The 18,434-nt window shown below is 41.2% G+C and overlaps 1 protein-coding gene across 3 annotated transcripts in view; it reads left to right on the top strand.

Annotated features, from left to right (window-relative positions):
• Positions 1-18,434, top strand: part of COP1 (COP1 E3 ubiquitin ligase) — a 127,862-nt gene that overhangs the window by 36,077 nt on the left and 73,351 nt on the right. For all 3 annotated transcript variants that reach the window (XM_037403678.1, XM_037403679.1, XM_037403681.1), the window contains exons 11-12: positions 2,075-2,210; positions 17,583-17,726. In XM_037403678.1, the coding sequence (XP_037259575.1) occupies positions 2,075-2,210; positions 17,583-17,726 (280 nt within the window). The remainder of the gene's footprint in view (positions 1-2,074; positions 2,211-17,582; positions 17,727-18,434) is intronic.

The following is an 18,434-nucleotide window of genomic DNA, read 5'->3' on the forward strand; positions in this document are numbered from 1 at the left end:
ACTTATTAACAAAGGATAACAACTGGGGCTTTTCCCAGCATTCTCTTGTAGAAGACATCTTTCTTCATAATTGGAGCTATAAATATGAATGCGTTGAAACTGTTTTTGTATTCATGTCAGCCGCACAGAGTGGAGGATTTGCAAGTGCAGTTTTTTCTTAATCAAGTATCACAGGTTATCCTTTATTTAAGTTTTCTTCTCAAGTCATTCCTGCTTTTTGACACATTTTAAATAGGATTTAATGTGGATTTAAAGCTTTCTGCAAGAAGTGCTGGTGACTGTTCTAGTAGGGAGTGGAGACAGAATATAACTAATTATGAAATGGCCTTGCACTTTAGGGAAAATGTCTGGAGAAATAACATTCCATTTTCCAAGCACAGACACAGAATAAATTATAAGATGACTGTGTGCTTGATCTCTAAAAGAGGGAAATGGAAGAGTAGCAGTTGTTTGTTCCTATCGTAGTGTCGAAGGAGCCAACAGTCTTTGAAAAACACTGACGGATGTTTATGCTCTTCTTGAGCTGTTTCCTGTAATGGTCAGGTGCTGATGATTTTAAGTTGGAGCAGCACTTTGTTCATTTTCCCCTTTTAATCCATCTGATGTGAGTAATGTATATGCTAGTACCCTTGAACATGCTAATTACTAGCCTTCACTGTGCCTTTATATGATGAAACATTAAATAGCATATAAGGGACGCTTCAAAATACTTTACAAGTGTAGAGCAAGATAACTTCTGATGGCAAGGAATTACCAGCGTGCAGAAAGTGATTATTCCCTCTGTTTTCCCCACAAGAAGTCACAGCTGTATCTTGCTTTTATAGATCAGCATCTTCCTTTTTTTCACCCGAATATTTCCAAAGCTTTCGAATAAGTGGAGCTTTGTTTCCTTATGCTGCTGATAAGGAAACAGATAAGGATAACTTAAGGAGTGGGTGGAATTTGATCTCAACTGTGTAAGCTGTGTGTGTGGTTTCTCTGCTGCTACAGTGGACGCTGTAGTTTACCAGAAGACAAGGTGTACAGTAGCTGTAAACTGAGGTGCTGTGTGTTAGTGCTGTGAGAGCAGTGATAGCTGTAGTTCCGCTGTAGTTCCCTTGCCTTGCACTGGTGCAAAAAGACAAAGTGAAGGTGGGAGCGTTAGAGGAGGGAAATGAGAATGGCTGGAAATTCTGGGGATTATTACAAAGCCTGAAGGCTCTACCTGATGTTTGACTGCAGGTGTATGAGTTTATTAGGAACCCTGACTTGCCCATGTGGCATCGCTGTAAGTTAGGAATTCTTCCTTGATCAGGAAATACTGCATTCTAAAAATCACTTAAATAGAATTCCATTCATACCAAGAGAAGTTGAGTCTTCTGAGGAATCGGAGAATGACTTTCAGCTATCTACATTACAGTTCAGTTTTAACTTTTGTAGTATACTGTTCCATTTCCCACAGAATATTTATCATCATTATTCAAGCTGGCTCAGTTTCACCTTGTCTGTTGAAGGTCATAATTTTCAAAAAATGTATAGTATGGGGAGTCTTCTGGTTCCGTGCTTGTCTTCCTTCTCCAGCTCTGAAACAACTCTTAGCTCTGTTGCTTTTGGAATAACAAGACAAATATTTTATACTAAAAGTATTTGAATTTAATTGAAGCCAAATGTAGGCATATTGTAACAGAAGTATAGGGAAAGGAATATACTTTCACCTCCACAGAAAACTAGATGTGTTTGAGTGCATTTTGATATGCTTAAAGGTTTTATGTAAATAATCTATTGCCCTTAAGCTCATTTATTTTATTCAAATTCAGAGCTCATCAGGAAAGTTGTGTTTGTGATTTCTAGGCAGATTCTCAGCATGGTAGGCTCACCCAGCATTGCAGTGGAAAGACTTAATTTGTGCTCTAAAAATCATACCACCTTTGGGGAATGCTAGAGGTGAGAGAGAACCAGGTTTTGACCAAGAATTCTCCCCAGGTAGCAAGCAGTGGTAGTGTCATGTGAAAACATGAATCTTGGGGGGGGTTTTGTTTGCTGCTGAGTTTTTCTCACTCTTTCTGTCCTCCCCCATACTGCTGCCTCTCCCTAGATGACAGCAGAACCACAAGCCAGCTGGATGAGTTTCAGGAGTGTCTATCCAAGTTCACGCGCTACAACTCTGTCCGACCCCTGGCAACGCTGTCTTACGCTAGTGACCTCTACAATGGTTCCAGCATAGTATCCAGGTAAGATATACTGCAGCTCTGACGGTGCATCTCATGCTGACATAGGCTGTTGAGGCAGAGTTAATAACCTGTATTAAACAAGTTATGGGCTGTACATAACGCTTTGCAGTCACTTCCCAAAACCAGTTCTGCCCATGTGTGGTTATCATCGATCTGCAAAGACACTCAAGTACCACAGTAGTATCTCTTATTCCCGTTGGTGCTGCTCAAGATGGAGTGCAGAACCTTTGCGGTGCCAGTATCTGCAGCTGTTGTGATACAACAGGCTTTGTGCTGTAGGCTCAGCCCTCCTCGTGTCAGTGTAGTTGCATTGTAAGTGATGCAGTCCTAGCATTTTAAGAAACATCCATCTTGCTTGGTGTAGGTAGTGTTAAGTGTTGGTTTTAAATGCTGTCGGTAGAGCCAGTAGTAATGGCAAATACTAAAAAAGTTGTTTTTAACTGTGACTGCTTGAACTCTTGGGTACTGGAAGCTCTGTTTACAGTGCTAAACACTAGGGAGGGGGTGGTTGTGGTAACGCCAACTCAACAGCTCCGTTCTTGCTAACAACAACTCTGTATACCCTGCTGTGTGGGGTGGTCACGTCCTGTGCACTGCTGCTGAAGCTCATCTGAGCCTCCTGTGGATCAGTTTGAACACTTAACTGGTGAGATGCCGTTGGCTTGTCTTTCAACAGAATTACTTTCTTCTAGTTTAACTCCATGAACCAGCTCCCTTAGGGATCAGCCTTAAGTGAGCACAAAGGATGGGGAGAGGCTGGGACCTGACAACAGCCCTAACCTTAAACTGGTTTCAGCAGCTGTGGAAGCATACCCTGGGGGGGACTTAATTAGTCTGTGGTAGCTTGTTTGGAGCTGGTTTGGTGGAAAAAATGATGCAATGTGTGAACTGGGAGATCTGTTTTGCATGGCATAGACTGAAGACCAGTTAGCTTCTTACAGGCACACTTTACAAATTTAAGTGTGTTTGTTTACAGCAACCTTTTGAGGAAGAGAAGTAGTATCACTTTTATACATGGGGTTCAGGAGATCCAAAGTGGCCATACCTGAGGTCTTGAAAAACATTGCAATGACATGATGAACTCAGATTTCCTGTATCTTGATCTGATGCCTTACAAAGGGGCCATTCGAACAGTGACAGAACAGCTTGGATGTTTGAAAGACCCCAGAAATATGCACTGTGTGAAGAAATGGAGGCATGAGTAGCATGAAATACATATTTCTTTAAAGAATCATTGATTCCTTAACTACTGCAATATGTAGCAGGAATGTACAATGTCTGACTTAGCCACAGAGGCCAGAACACAGTAATCGCTGATCTGACGTATATTTAACCCGCACTGATTGGGTTCACACTAGCTGCAATGAAATGCAGATGGGAATCTCACTGCAATGTAGACAAACTTCCTCAGCTACGAACTTCAGTGTGGATTGGATTTGGCTCCTTTGCCCTTTCTTCTCCTTGACATTCTGCAAAAGCAGCGTTTTTGTGGTATTTGGTTAGAAAATGCTGGAAGGGCAGTAAATCTTGCTCCTATTTTGAAGGCATTATAATTCTTGGGTGAAATATGTTTGTGAAGTATGTGTGGTGTTAAAATGAAGATACTGTGGGGCCTCCTGCCAAGCTAGTGCTAGAATCTGTAGTTAAATGCATTTAACTGCAAAATAACTTGGCTTCCAGCTCAAGGTTTTCCCCTCCTCATGCTTTTTATTTATCGAGGCATTTAAGAAATTTTTGGGGGTTTTAGTGTGTGAGCTGAGTAAGGCTGTTCACATCTGAGCATGTCCTTAAGTGCTTTGGTGAAGCGGGGCTGCTGAATGTGCTGCTGCAGTAGCTCTTGTTAGCTTCTGGCTATCCAAACAGTTCCTTTAAAGTTTGAATTTGTTAAGCAAGAGTTTACGTGTAGGTATGTGTTGGCGAACACATTTCTGTGTTTGCTGTTGTTCATCCAAATTAATAGACTATTTAATAAAGTTCGGAGAGTGTGAAGCTAAATGAGGTGTGTGTCTTGGTCATGGCAGCTTAAGATAATAAAGGAGCAGGTTTTAGGTACCCGTGGATGAGCCAGGTTAATTATTGGGGCGCTTGAAAAGCTTATCACTTTCACTTTTAAATGCTGTGAGAAGCTCTATTGTTTGTTTGGACCCCTGCACTGCTTTTTAAAGGTGCTCCTGGGCATGCAGTGGGAAACACTGATTAAATGGTAAAAAGTGAGTCCTGCTGCTTAGCTGTTGTGACAAATGCTTTTAAATACAAAACCAACGTAAGGTCAATAAGTAAGCAATCCTCAAATATTTTCAAAAGTCTTTTAAAGAGATTTTTAACTATATTAAGAATAAAAGTAGAATTGACTGGAAGTTAAACTTCCTTGTACTTAATTTAGTTTGGTTTGTTGTTTGTTTGGTTTGTTTTTTTTTAAGAAAATAAACTGCTGTTACAAATAGATAGAATACAAGTTTGGCTTGCCTTGCTTTTTAAGCCTATACAAGGTTAACACACTGGACTCCAAAAGATCAGCTAGCTTAAATAAAGAGGTTTTAAAGATATATTAGCTTTATGTTTGCAAAGAGTTTAGGGTAGCAGGATGAAAAATGTAATTAAAGGCTGTATAGAAACAGGCTGGATAAACCTCTGGAACCGAGCAGCAACAGTACTCTCCTGAGTGTCTTGCCACAAGCATATTTATGAATGTCTGGGCTTCTGAGGACTAATAAAAGAGCATAAACAATACTATGTATGTTGTGTTACTGTAAAAAACGTGATGAAATATTAAGAAAGCTGGAGTTGCTTTTTGGGCTGAGGGGACAAGCCAGGGCTGCGCTCTGCGGTTCCAGGTTTCCCCAGCCTGGCAGGGAGCGTGCCCAGGGGGCTGGTGCTGAGCCTGGCTGGGCTGGTAGCCCAGCGGCAGCCGTGCAGCATCCGCGTGGTGGCAGCCGTCTGTTGCAGTGCTGGCAGCGCAGGGCTGTGGGCAGGGGGTGCAGCGCTGACACTTGAGCTGTGCATCTTCATGTACGGGGTTATGGTCTTATTTGGAAAGGTGCACGCAGTGTGATCGTAAGCCCAGTGAGGGAGAGCCTTCTTACCTTGCTCAGAAGCATGGTACAAGCAAAACTGACAACCATCAGTGCTTTCCGCCCCCTGCCCCCCCTGCCCCCCCCATTTGCTTCAAGAAAAACAGATGAAGGAAGATGTAAAGTGAAAATGCATTCAAAGCTTTGCAATTGCTGGTAGCTCAGTTTTGCTTTAACATTAGGGGGACTTCCAGCATGCTTGCTGGTACATGTACCTCGATATGCTAAATGATTTTTTTACTATACACTCTGTTCTCCTCAGTACAAAGTATTTACATGGTTTTCACAAGTATATTAAGTTTTGTTAGAACTGGGCCAAGGAATAAATTTTTCCATTTATTAAGCCCCCAGACAGAGCAGTCGCAGAGCTTAACTTTTCTTCTCTCTTCTTGCTGTGGCAGTAAATAGTAAAGGCTTTCTTTTAAAGATGAGTCTGTAAACTGCAGTGTTAGCATTACAATGATTTATGTAGAAAATTGCTTTAGCACTGTCAGAGGCCTTCAGAGAATAATGTGGCAGTCTGTCATATTTTAAGGAAAAAAAAAAAAGAACAGAAAAATCCAAGAAACAGACTATGGAAAGATGTCTGTCTGAAACCTGGTTATTGGAAAGCTGGTTCTCCTTGCTGGGTGGTTCCCAGGTCTGGTGGAAGCATGAATACATCTCTCCCAGAGGCCCTGATGTTTGGGGGCAAATGGTGTGGGTTTTGTCATCTGCTCAAACTTCAAATTCTTCTGGGTTAGCTTGCCATTTCTTTGAAAGGTCTTAAAATTACATCCAAAGGGGTTTGTGTGGCCAAGACTAACTATTTATCTAAAGGCATAGTGATTTACACAGAGGGAAAGAAACAGCTTGGTTTTTTGGGTGCTGAAACCTTACTAATCTCATCTGTTTGATCTTGAGACAGTGTTCAAAAACTGGATCTTACATTTGGGGTCCATTATTCTTTTTTTAAAAAAAAATTTATTGCTTGCTTTTTCCATTGCCTTTATGTAATGAATAAGAGATTAAGAGGTTTCTTTTAGCATTCAAACAGTACAATTAAGTCTGTTTCAAAATTGTAATTTTTTTGTTGACCCTTTCATTAACATGACCTGAAATCCTTTCTTCAAAGGTGAGCTTAAAATAAAACCCATCCATTAGGGGTATTTTTCCCCCCCTGTATTCATTGAACCATTCTTGTTTGTTGTTTCCATTTTACTTTGGACTACAATTACTTGTCCATATAAATTCTCAGATCCAGACTTTAACAAAGTGCCTTTTAGTCCTGTGTCTACCATAATAAGCTCCTTTTTCCTCCTTGTTTTGAGTACCCTGGGCTGGCTAGGATTAGATGAACCATTTTACTGAGTTTGTGACCAGCAATGCTTCTATCTTGGTGGTAAAGATAAATGAAAGAAATGTAAGTGGGTTTATCCCTCACAGGATTGTGCTTCAGAGTGCAGTAGATACTGCTACTTGAGAAGATGAGAAATGAGGAGGGCTGAATTTTTCTTATACTGTGTTAAATAAATCATTTTTTAAATGGACTCTTAAATACAAGTGGCAGCTCAAAACTGTGGATGGATCTGTCTTGTTTGGACTGTTTCCACAGCTGGGAGGGAGAGAAATGCATGAATAAAGAGACTTGAACTACAGAGTGGCTGAGGAAACTTGAAGTCTAATGCTGTGAACCTACCTGAAGTTTGTGCTTATCCTGTGGTTCTCTTAAATTATTTCATCAGAGGTTTTGGCCCATAGACCAGAGGTTGTCTGGGGCCGAGAGGGAGGTTTGTTTGATTAGAGCTAAGTACAGAGCCTTTCCCTTCTCTGGAGTGCAGAACTGATACATTTCCTAGTACATAATTGTGGTCTGGATCCCTCAAGCAGAAGCTAAATGTGACTCATGCCCAGCAGAAGGCTTATACAGACGTCAGTTAAGATCTCTGAATTCAGAGTTATGCTCTCAGCTCTCATGTAGCCCTCTTGAGTTCTCAGGATGGGCTGCTAGTACAAAAAGGGACTCGGAAAGCAGAAAAGAGCATGTCTGCTCCTATCTCCAGTCCTGACCTGAAAAGTAAACTTTCTGGTGACTGTGGTGATGCTGCAGAGAGGAGCCTGTTCTTCCATGAACTTAAGCTTTCACTTTTAGGAGTTAAACTTAAATAATTTGAAATTGGGAAGTTAATGAAGTTGCACAACCACCACTGGGACCTCACTTTTTTTCCTAGTAATTTCAGACTATTTGGTAGTAGGAAGATCTTTTTCCCATTAAGCTCTCTTAGTGCTTTAAACTTGTCTCCATCTGCAGATAATTAGGTGACGTTTTGTTAGTTTGATTTAAACTTTGTGAATTTTTATAAATGGTATGTTAAAATATTGAAGAGCCTTTTGATGAATTCGGGAAGTCTCTTTTTAAACAAATGTATTAAACAGTGATTGCTCAAAGTTTTTTTGGGTGGTTTTTTTGGTTTATATCTTGAAGAAACTTTGTGCAGTTTATATAAGTAGTTTCCATTTCTTGGCAAATGTTGTGTTGTGGTCACTGGCTTCAGCATTGGCTGGTCTGGCATTGAAGTAGGCTTCCCAAAGATGATGTGCAGGCTTCATCCTCAGAGGTATTCAAGAACTGGCTGGAGAAAGCCCTAAGCAAACTGGTCTGACCAAAGAGCTGCCTCTGCTCTGAGCAGGATTTTGGACCAGAGCCATCCAAGTCTTGGGGGTTATACTCTTGTGATAAAGATAAATGGTTAGCTTGATAGAAATGTCAGGTTCTGTCCCTGACTGTCTGCCTAGCATCTTCCTCTGGCCTTAGGTTTTAAGGAGAGGCAATGTCCTCATGTGGCTTTGCCACATAGTGCAAAGTGAAATTCACTTCCTATGAACTTTGGGATCCCTCACTCACAAATGGGGGTTAATGTAAAAACATTGTATTTATTAGAATAAGACTGGGCTTTTTTTGAAGAGAAGATTTGTGAAAGTGCAGGAACTTAAAATGGATGCTGTAGCATCAGGAATGTCCTCTGAGAGATCTATTTTCAGGGTAGGAGGATGGTACCATGTCCAAGTTGCATTGCATCATTGCATCCACCCCTTGTTGATCAGGACAGAAACCTTTTCTGTGAGGCTGCAGGCAGCTGCCCTTCTGTTCCTCCTGATGTTCATGTAATAACGGTTATCATCAGGTAGTAGTGCTATATCTTGGCCTCATGAGTTGGAAGCCACGAAAGGTGTGGTTTCACAGAATCTTATATGCAGAACTTCCATGGTGACAATGTTGGTAAAAGGCAAATTTCCCTTAATTTACCCCCCAATTTTATAGCTTGCTTTCAATATTGAGTGTTGATACAGTGAATTCTTATGTGCCTGCTTTGAAGAAACAAGCCTGTTATTAATAGGATATGATTTTCTGTAGCTTATTAAAGCCATATTCTTTAGCCGTATTTGTTGGAAGTGTCTGAATTTGCTAGGAGGTGATTATCTGAAAAGCATTAGTATTCCTTTGGATTTTTTGTTTGTTCCTTCCTTGCTAACTGAAGGAGTTAGTCTATTAAATGTAGGCAGCTGAAAAAAAAAATATATTGAGGTGGTGTGTTAAGGCATGCAAAGATGTATGATGTGGGCTTAAACACAGTTCTGAGAAAAAAATCACCTTACAAGCAGCTCAGTCTGAAAAAGGGGTTGAGTTAATGATTATTATCATCTGTATTAATAAATACTCTTAAGACAGATTTGGGATTTATATACCGCATGGATGTTTTGTAGAGGAAGTTACAAAGTGACGCTTGTGTGTCTGTTTTTGTGCAAATGAATGTGGAAGTCAGATCAGTTTTTCTGTACGAGACTGTGAAATTAAGGGTATTTATAAGTACCTCTTTCTGAAGAATAGTTTAAGGATAGCATACAAAATACTGACCAGAAAAAGGTTCAAAACAATCTCCTGCAACAGATTTGGCAGTTGGATGAAAAAACACTTCAAATGGTGTTTTAACCTTGTTCTGTCAATACCAGGCAGCAGGACCATGGGAGTTAATTGTCCCAGCCTATTCTTTGGCTCTTCAAAATGGCTTGTCAGTGGCATATGGATGCAGTATTTATGGAGGCTGGTGTCCTGACTCACAGTTGCTGTTGGATTTAGCTGAGGGGTCTAAAGAGGTTATTGTCTCCAGCTGTCCTTCCTGATTCTCTGCTGTGGGGTGTCTGGCAGAAGAGCTGGTGGTGGTGTCAGGTGAATTGGGAGGCTGGGATTAATGATATAGCAGGCTGTGTTCTGGGGCACTGGGCTGGGCAGTGATTTGTTCTGAGGAGTGGGACCTCTGGCAGTGTGGTCAGCTGGAGGCAGAAACATCTTCACTGGTGCAGCTAAATCATGCAGCAATCATGAATTGGAGGGACTGCATTGTTCACAGTCTCCCAGCACTGGTGGATGTCCCCTGTGCTAAACTCTTTCAGATATCTGTTCCCTTGCCTCTTCAGCTCTGTCAGCAGCTGCCATGCTCAGTTTTAGAGAAACAAGATTCTTGTTGTAGTAATAAATGTGGTGGCTTGAAAGCAAGCTTGCAAACTTTGAATGGCCTTTTATTTAGAAGGTACTTCAGCATCTATCACAACTGATTGAGTTCCTTCTTACTTAATGGCATAGTCCTGATATGACAGTACTGCTGCACATACAACCTTGCAACTTGTGGAGCAGGGGTGGGTTTTTTCCCCTCAAACCTGTTCCTTTTACAGCTTAGGCAGAGGCTGCCACCTTCCTTTCTGGAAACATTTCCCAAGCTTGAATGCAGAAAGAAAGCAGATGAGTATGTTTAGAGACTTAAAGTCTCTTCCACTTTAGTATTTTCTAATGTTGAGGCTGTGTTCCTGCTACTGTCAGAGGTGTTCGTAACCTACCGTGTATCAGCCCAGCTGGGCGAAATGGCAGATCCTGGTTTTGAAATATTAGATGGGTTACTCAAAATACTGCAGCAGGCAGACTGATAATTTGGCTTGGATTTTAAATAGTGCCGTAAGAAATATTCTGTATTTAACTGTTGGCACTTTTAGTTAACGTTTCCCTACTCTAGCTTATTTAAAATGGTGTTTATGGAAAAACGGAATCTAATCCTCATTAACTTGCATAGTAGTTGTTTGCAGTGGCTTTGGCTCATTGTACGTCTGTGTATCTGGCATATAAACCCTGGGATTGTCGTCATCTTCTCTTCAGCATGCAGAAGAGCATCGCCTAGCAGTAAAGTGGCTTTTTATCAATACGCTTTAGGTTCAGTTGCTTGCAAAATTCAGTAGTTCCCTATAGGCTTTCTCATCATTAGTGCTAGTTACGCCAGGTTCCCCTGAATACATGTATGAAAAAACCCCTTATGCAGTAGAACAGTATGTCTCTAGCTCTGTAGTCTTACAGACAAGGCTGGAAGTGTGCTGTGGCTTCCCAGGAGGTTTGGGGTTGTACTTGGAGGTGGCTTGGTTCAGGGTCACTTCCCCTTGCTCCCCCCTGAAATAGAGGGGATCCTGATTCTGAAAGCTGAGCTATCCCAGGAAGCACAATTAATCTCATAGCATAGTAGAGTGTCTCATTGGGTTTAAAAAAGGAATGACTGTTTTATCTAGTGATGACAAAACATGAAAGTAGCTCCGGTGGTTTTGATTTCAGAGCTGTGAGATGGATCTAAGTCCAACAAACCTCCTCAATTCAGATTTAATATTCTCCTTTAAACAAGCTCTTTATGGAATGGGAGTATTGCTAAGTAGTCTTTCTTAGAACTGATGGCATTTCATTACCCTTAAAAGGACTTTTGTAAGCATGAAGCAGGCCTGGAACTAGGTCTAATGACATTACTTTGTCAACATGGTACCTTTCTATACCTTTCTTCAAAGAGAGCAAAATAAAACTCCAGGCTACTGTGGCTGCAAGAAAGATGCTGAAAGTGTGACTGCAGCATGACGCGTGCGGTAATATCTTCCCAAAGGAGCCTGGAGCTGAGGACCATCCTTCTCTGTGGTGCAGGCTTCAATGAACTGTTGTAATACCCTTTCCTGTCTGTTTCCCAGCTGAGTGTGCTGGGGGGCAAGATCATCGACACAGAGCTGACTTGCTAGTGTTATTTTTATGCTACAAATAGAAGTTTGCTTAGGGAGAGTGTATTCCTAGCAGATGTTTGAAGCCTGGAGGAGGTGCTGTGGCAGGGATGGGTGCTTGGGCTGCATTCAGCAGCAGCTGGTACTGCTAAACCTGGAGCTGAAATATCCCATTCCTTGGAGTTGTTTGGGATCAAACTGAAATGGCTTGGGGTCTTCTGTCCCACAGTTTTCATTACACTTCCATTAGATTTGAATCTGATCTGTTGAGAGGCTGTAATTATAGTAGCCAAGACAACTTTACCTTGATTAAAGGACAAATCTGGCAGTTTTCTGGTAATCTGGCAGTAATGTCTTAACACAAACTAATGTGAATCTTGGAGATGAAGGTCTTTGCTCTCCAATAGAATGCATTTAAGGGGAGTCTCATTTATACATTTAACTTACCTATCTGTATAGCAGTCTAGAGAATTCAAGAGTTTTTCTTTAAGCAGTCCTTCCTGAGTGGAAACTGCAGTAACCTGTCTGGGATCATGGTGTGCTTGCTCAGTTTATATTTTTGGAAAACATTTTGTAGCACAGGGATCTGAATTGGGGAATATGTTCAACCAGTGCTGGTCTGTCCTTGTCCCTGTGGTGTGGGTTAAGGATGGAAATAGCAGCAGTGACCTTATTTAGGTGGTGTCTGGAGTAAAAGTAACTAATGCAACTGTTGCTTTATTAAAAAAAAACACAACATTTTTTTTCAGCTACTCACAGCTTTAGCAAAACAGTCTTTTGATAATGAAACTTGATACACCTTGTCTCAGTAGCCTTTATTTTTATGTGACAAGATTTAGACTTTGAGCTGATGGAGCACAAAATCTGAGGACTATAATAGCAGCTTCCTATTCCTGAGTATAGCTTTGTTTTTTAAAAACTACGAATTAGTATGCTAGTGCATGCTTAGTGACACTAATTACTTAGCCTTAAAATATCAGTCTGCTGTAAAAACAGTCTCTCAGGTGTGTGATATTAATACCAATTTCTGTATTGGTCCCAGATGCTGAACAATCTGCACTAGTTGTCATGGTGTTGAATTGTAACCTAAATTTCTAATCTTTGACTTCAGTGCCTCAAAAAGGGTTTGGAAATAGGCAACCAGGCTGTAAGGTGTGGGACTTGTAATTGTTGGAAATGACAGGGTATCACTCAGAGGCCAGGGAGTGAAAGCACAGAGTGAGAAAGACTTCAAGGAAGTGTAAGTGAAGAGCAAAAGCTGTTGTTGTCATCTCTCCTTCCTCTCACCAATTAAGTCCCCCCAAACTAAGAAAAATTTATTTATGTTGCAATTAAATATGGGGCCACAGCAAGACAGGAGTTGGGGTTAGATACAGAAATAAAAAAGCACCATATTAGGTAGAAGTAGAATTGAAGGCTTGGTATATTCAGGAAGGAAAAAAATGTGTATATATAGTCCCTTGAGAGGAACTGAGTCATCTAATTTGTGGAAATGGCAACTCCTACAGTCACAGATCTCGTTACCAAGTCAGGGCTGAGGCATTTATGATTACAGTAGCAATTGTAGAGTGTACGTATGGAAAAGGAAGAGGTGCAGTTTGCTGCAGACCTTTAATTGTAACTAGTGATGCAGTTAAAGGCTAATGCAGTTAGATGGAAACTCCCCTCCTGATTTGGAGGAGTTGGATATAGCACGTACCTGCTTCTCACGGAGGCTTGCTGGGTTAGGTGCCCCTCCAGTCTGACACCTGGGGAGTTTCAAACCATGATTTTGAGTACGGTGTGAGCTGCCCCAGGGGTGGGTTTGGAGGGCATCTTGACCCATGCTGTCCCTGTGGAAGACTACAGAGCATGTCAACCTGGTCACCGCCTGCAGTGTTGTCTTTTTGCGGCCTCCCAGCATCTACAGTTGCTATGTCACAGATTCTAAAGGGTATATCTGTATTTATTTCTGTTAATATTTGGTATGGACCAGTTGTTCACGGATTACTGTTGTCACGTTCACTTTGGCATCGTCATGTCTTGCAGGAGTAGGTACCTGGAATGTGCGTGTGGCTTTTAAAGGGTAGCTGGGATGGAGGGAAACCCTCATCTGTCCCAAATTAATGTTCTGGTGAATGCTTCCTAGCTCTAGTGGAGTGACTTGTTGAACACTAGTCTCTGCTGTCGCCTTGTTCATAACTGTTATGGTAAGGCAGCTGCTCCATTCTTTTAATCAATTTAGCTGCCCATCTGTATGCATTCTCTAACTCCAGTGCATCCTCCTGGGATGTGGAGAGCCATCAGGATGCAAATGTAGGAAGGCTTTATACAATGGCAGAACTGGCAAATACTTGTTCTTTACTCTTTCCCCACTGGTCTACCCTCAACACCACGCCAAGCCTTCAGACACATTTCAGAAGCCATTTATTTCATAATTCCATCTGTTAGCTACAAGTGCTCTCCAAGGTCATAGGTTTTAGCATTAAAATAAAACTATTTGTTATCTCACAGACTTGAGAATGAAGATAAGCAGCAAAGGAACCAGAACCCTTGAGAATGTGTAGGATGCTGGTCACTAACTACTTAAGAAAACAAAAACAGTGACTTGGGAATGGGAGATGTCTCTCTTCTTTTTTCCCTAAAACAAAACAATCAATTCCTTTCAATTTGATTTTTATAAGTAAATTATGTTGCACATATCTCTTTCAAATATCCAGGCTTGTGTCCCCAAAAGATTCCTATAAAAATTCAGCTAATCTTTGTTGGTCAGAAATATGGGGTTTAAAAGTAGGGTTTTTTTTTAAAAAAAAAAAAAGTGCAATTGTTAGTTGCTTCTGACATTTACATCTTTGAGGGGCAAGGACCACTGCTAGTCCAAAAAGGTACTTAACTGGATATTCAAATGATCTAAAATATGATTTACTACCAGTGCTTCCTTAAACAAATGAAAAACAATGTCTGAACTGGTCTCCTGTCTCTAGAGGAGGCTGCTTCATGCTAGCACTGAGGTAGGTTTGTAGCACGCACAAACAGTTGGTGCTCCATCTGCCCTCTGAAATAGTGAAAACATTCATTGTCAGTCCTATGTTAAGTCTAATTAAAATAGTGTTACCAAAACACATTGCTCTTATTTTAGCAGGATGCTAATAGCCATAGCGCACACATTTTACATGTTGCTTTGACTCGCCGGTGGCACTGTGCCTCTTGCCACATGTGAAGTGGATGCTGTTGTCTAACTGGTTTATAACTTGACTCAATGGCCTTTTTTGACAAAAAGGATAAAGTATTTCCTATTACTCTATTGCATGTTAATGTGCTAATGACTAATTCACTTTGACTGTAGAAATGTATCACCTGTGAACCAGAATGTTGTTGCTGTTCTTCAGAGCTGGCCCTGTTGTGGCTTTTGACAAAACTAAATTTGCTTGCAAATTTTCATATGGATAAGCTTGTGTATAAGCAAGTGCTTACACTGACACAAAGACTTCAAGCAGTAAGTGACAGGAATACCATTGAGCTAGTTAAATGCAAATAAGCCTTGCTTAATACTAAACATATTTAGAAGATTTGTAGGAAAAAGCATCAAAATAACTGTTGCTATGCAAGTGGGCTGTTTGTCCTAATCCTGATTAGTCCAGGGGGAAGCAGAGATCTGCAAATATTAGAAATAGTTTTATATAGTAAATAATCCACTTGATTAGCTACTCTGTTTGTTCATATTTTTCTTCCCAAGTTGCTTACTAAAAGCCCAAATGGCAGATAATGAGAACGCTTGTTGCACCAGGACTGCACGTAGCTGACGGAGGCCAAGGTGCAAGGTGGTGTCAGGCATCCTGTGCTGGGTTTGCCTGCTTGTCTGGCAGCCAACAAACATCTGTACAGGTGGTGGTTTATTTCTGCATCCATTTTCTCCCTGCAGCCTCTTCGATGCTGTTTGAAGGTCACAGGTCTGATAATCAATTTCATTGGTTAGTATTTTTTATTAATTCTTCTAATGATGTGTTAACTTTTGTAGACATAATGAAGTACTCAGGGGTTTTATGTCTACAGTATGCCTCTTCCAAAAAAAAAAATAGAAATAAAGGAATTAATGCTAGAGAAGCAAACCCACCCCAGGTGAGAGAGGTTCTGCTCTGTTCTAATAACTTGGCTTTTTACCAGACATTGTAAAACATTAATTTTTTTCTTCAGGAGAAGGCTAAGGATATAAATTGAATCCAAGAGGATGAATCGCTGCCATCAGTTTAGTTGCACTTTACCTGAATCCACAGGGCAGCAAGCAGGAGCCGAGACAGCAGTTCAATTAAGATTGTGGTACAAGTAAATCCGTTCTATTGTTAGAGGCTTTCGATTGTAAAATTCTTCTGTAGAATGGGGTGAGCTGACAAGACAGGCCTGCGTGGTGCTTTTGTCCTGTTTGTATAAAAAATGATTAGACTAGGGTAGATCTGGGGTAGGGGGAGAGCAGTCTGGCTGCCTAGGTGACTTCTTTCCCTCTCCCGTTTTATTTTAATAGATGCATGCTTGCTTGATTCCCCAGCTGTAAGCATGTTCTTTTTTTTTTTTCCTTTTGGCATCTTGTGATTTTGTAGGCTTGACCTGACTAGCTCATTTCTCCTCTAGCAAGCAAGCAATTGTGAGTGGGACTGTCTCCTGCCACTGCATTGGAGAAGTTTAGCTGCCTGAGTTAAAAGGCCAAGTTGCAGACTGTTTCATTGAATTATTTTATACCATCAGACTGCATATCAACAATCCTTTCTCTCCATAGGTTAAAAATAACTTGATGATATCTCCTTTAAAAGGACTTGAAAGCTCTGTTGCCATTTAAATTTATCTTCCCTTGAAAGCATTGCAGTGCCTTTGACTTCTCAGTTATGTTGAGGGGTAGAAAACTCTAGCTTGTAGCTGCTGTGGGAGCAGCCCAAGGAGCCCTCTCTTTTCTTGTAATTAGCTTAATGCTTCCTAATTGTAAAAAGGTACCTTAAATACCTCTGCCTTCAGGATTTTTCAAGCTGTATGAGTGTGAAATCAGTGTAAACTCAGTCATCTCTTCTGCCATTCAGAGCTTGCTGCCTGGTTCACAAACACCCTGGCTTCTTGGAAATAATGTGATGGGGACGGTAGAGATTGAAATGAATTACTGAGTGGAAGAACCCTGAAAGAGACCTCTCAAAGTAATAGATTGATTGCTTAGTCAAGAGACTGAGGATAACTGATTGCTGATCACAGAAACCTGGTCGCTAAGGGGAAATGCTACCCCCAAACCCTCACTGGGAAGAGTAGCAAACTGTTGTCTCACTGAGGCTGATGCTCCTGAAGGGAGGTGGGAGGTAGGCACATCCACCCTTCCCTGCCTCCAGTGACCAGCTCCTAGGAAGCAGCTTTACTTCCCCGACTGCTAGATGTCTAATAGATTTCTCTCAAGCCCTTCTAAGCTGCGAAGGTAGCAGTGACGTTAGCAGTTTATAACCGGCTGCCTGCCTTTCTCTCAGATGTATTTCATGTACAACCTCGGGCTTTTCTCATTTTCAGCTTAACTTTGTTATGAGGTGACTGCTTTTACTTCCAACTTCATTGATATCTATTACAAACTTGCCCTGCAGTTCAAGAAAGAAGCTGCCTCTGTTTCCACGAGCAACTCTGAGTGGAAGTCATAGCAAGCATGTTTTTTACATTACTGATGATATATGTTTTGACCCTCTGTTACTCAGGGAATTTAGAAGGTTTTTTTTCCACAGAGACTCATTTGCTCTGTGTTAACACTTTAAAGTTCACTGAGCTGCTATATATAGGAGCTAAGAGATGAAGCAGTGCAACCAAGAGAAATCCATGGGTAGCCATCCTGTAGCATGTTGGTTGTCGAGCATACAGCTGAATGTTAAGCACATTTTCAGGGTGAGTTGTCAGCTTTGACATTTGGGTGCCACACTGTGTTAGATGGTGTAGCTGAACTGCAAAACCTCTAGAGCATCTGAACAAAGATCCTGGCTGAGGGAGGGAGATTGTGCTATCACAGAAAGTCTTGTTTCAATAAATGAAGTTGTGGGTATATTTGGAGGGGATTAAAAATGGTGCCCAAGAGCAAGAATTCCGTGCTGTTGATGTGTGTGCCAGACCTCACCAAGGTGTTCCGAACAGGGTATTTGCTAACTGCAGATAGTGATTCTCAGCTCTACCACACCAAGATGTTTGGGTGGTATAATACCCTGCTGGTAAGTGTGTGTGTTGTGTTACACAGTTCTCAACCTGTGCTTTTGTTCCTCAGTATTGAGTTCGACCGAGACTGTGACTACTTTGCCATCGCTGGGGTGACAAAGAAGATTAAAGTCTATGAGTATGGTACAGTCATTCAAGATGCGGTGGATATTCACTACCCTGAGAATGAAATGACCTGTAATTCCAAAATCAGGTAGGCATTGACTTTGCATTTGAACTCAAGAGGGCCTTTTCCATTTGTTTGTTTCTGTGCAGTAGCTGTTTTGCTTTCTTTATCCACTGTGGGAATGGGAGGGGAAAGGAGGAAAGCAGGAGCTGATGGAGAGCTTGCTTTGAACTCCGGGTGGAATCAAGTAGTACAAGCACTGCTATTTATGTATGCTGGGCTCATCCAAGATAGTAGCAGGCCAACATATCTGGAGGAGAAGGGGACATAAGGTAGTGGATTGCTTTTGTGTTCCTTCCAAATGCTGTTGGATACCTACTCAGTTAAAAGGAGGGTAAAAGCATAGTAGCGGATATACTCCAGGTAAAGTCTTAGCTTGTCTCAAGGTAACTTCTGTGCCTACTTCTTCATAATAGCCATCAATTCCTTCATGCTCTCTTCTCTTCATCAACCAGATCCTTTCCATTCTGCTGAAAGGCTACTAGTCCTCAGGAAATGTGCCTCATTTGCACCTTCTGCCTATGAATTTTTGTCTGCCTGGAGGACTGTTCTGTTGGGCCTCATAATGTCAGGCTCTTGGGAAAAGACCTTGCTTGATTTTTTGCTTTTGTGCTGCTATCGGTACTGTCAACCTATTTTTTTAACTTTTTAGATGACTTAAACCAAAGAAATGGATTGTCATGTCAGAACTTAAGTTGAAAGAATCTGGTTAACAGAATTTTTTAATTAGGCTTT

Source organism: Falco rusticolus, chromosome 11 (assembly GCF_015220075.1).
Source record: "Falco rusticolus isolate bFalRus1 chromosome 11, bFalRus1.pri, whole genome shotgun sequence".
Classification (NCBI taxonomy): domain Eukaryota; kingdom Metazoa; phylum Chordata; class Aves; order Falconiformes; family Falconidae; genus Falco; species Falco rusticolus.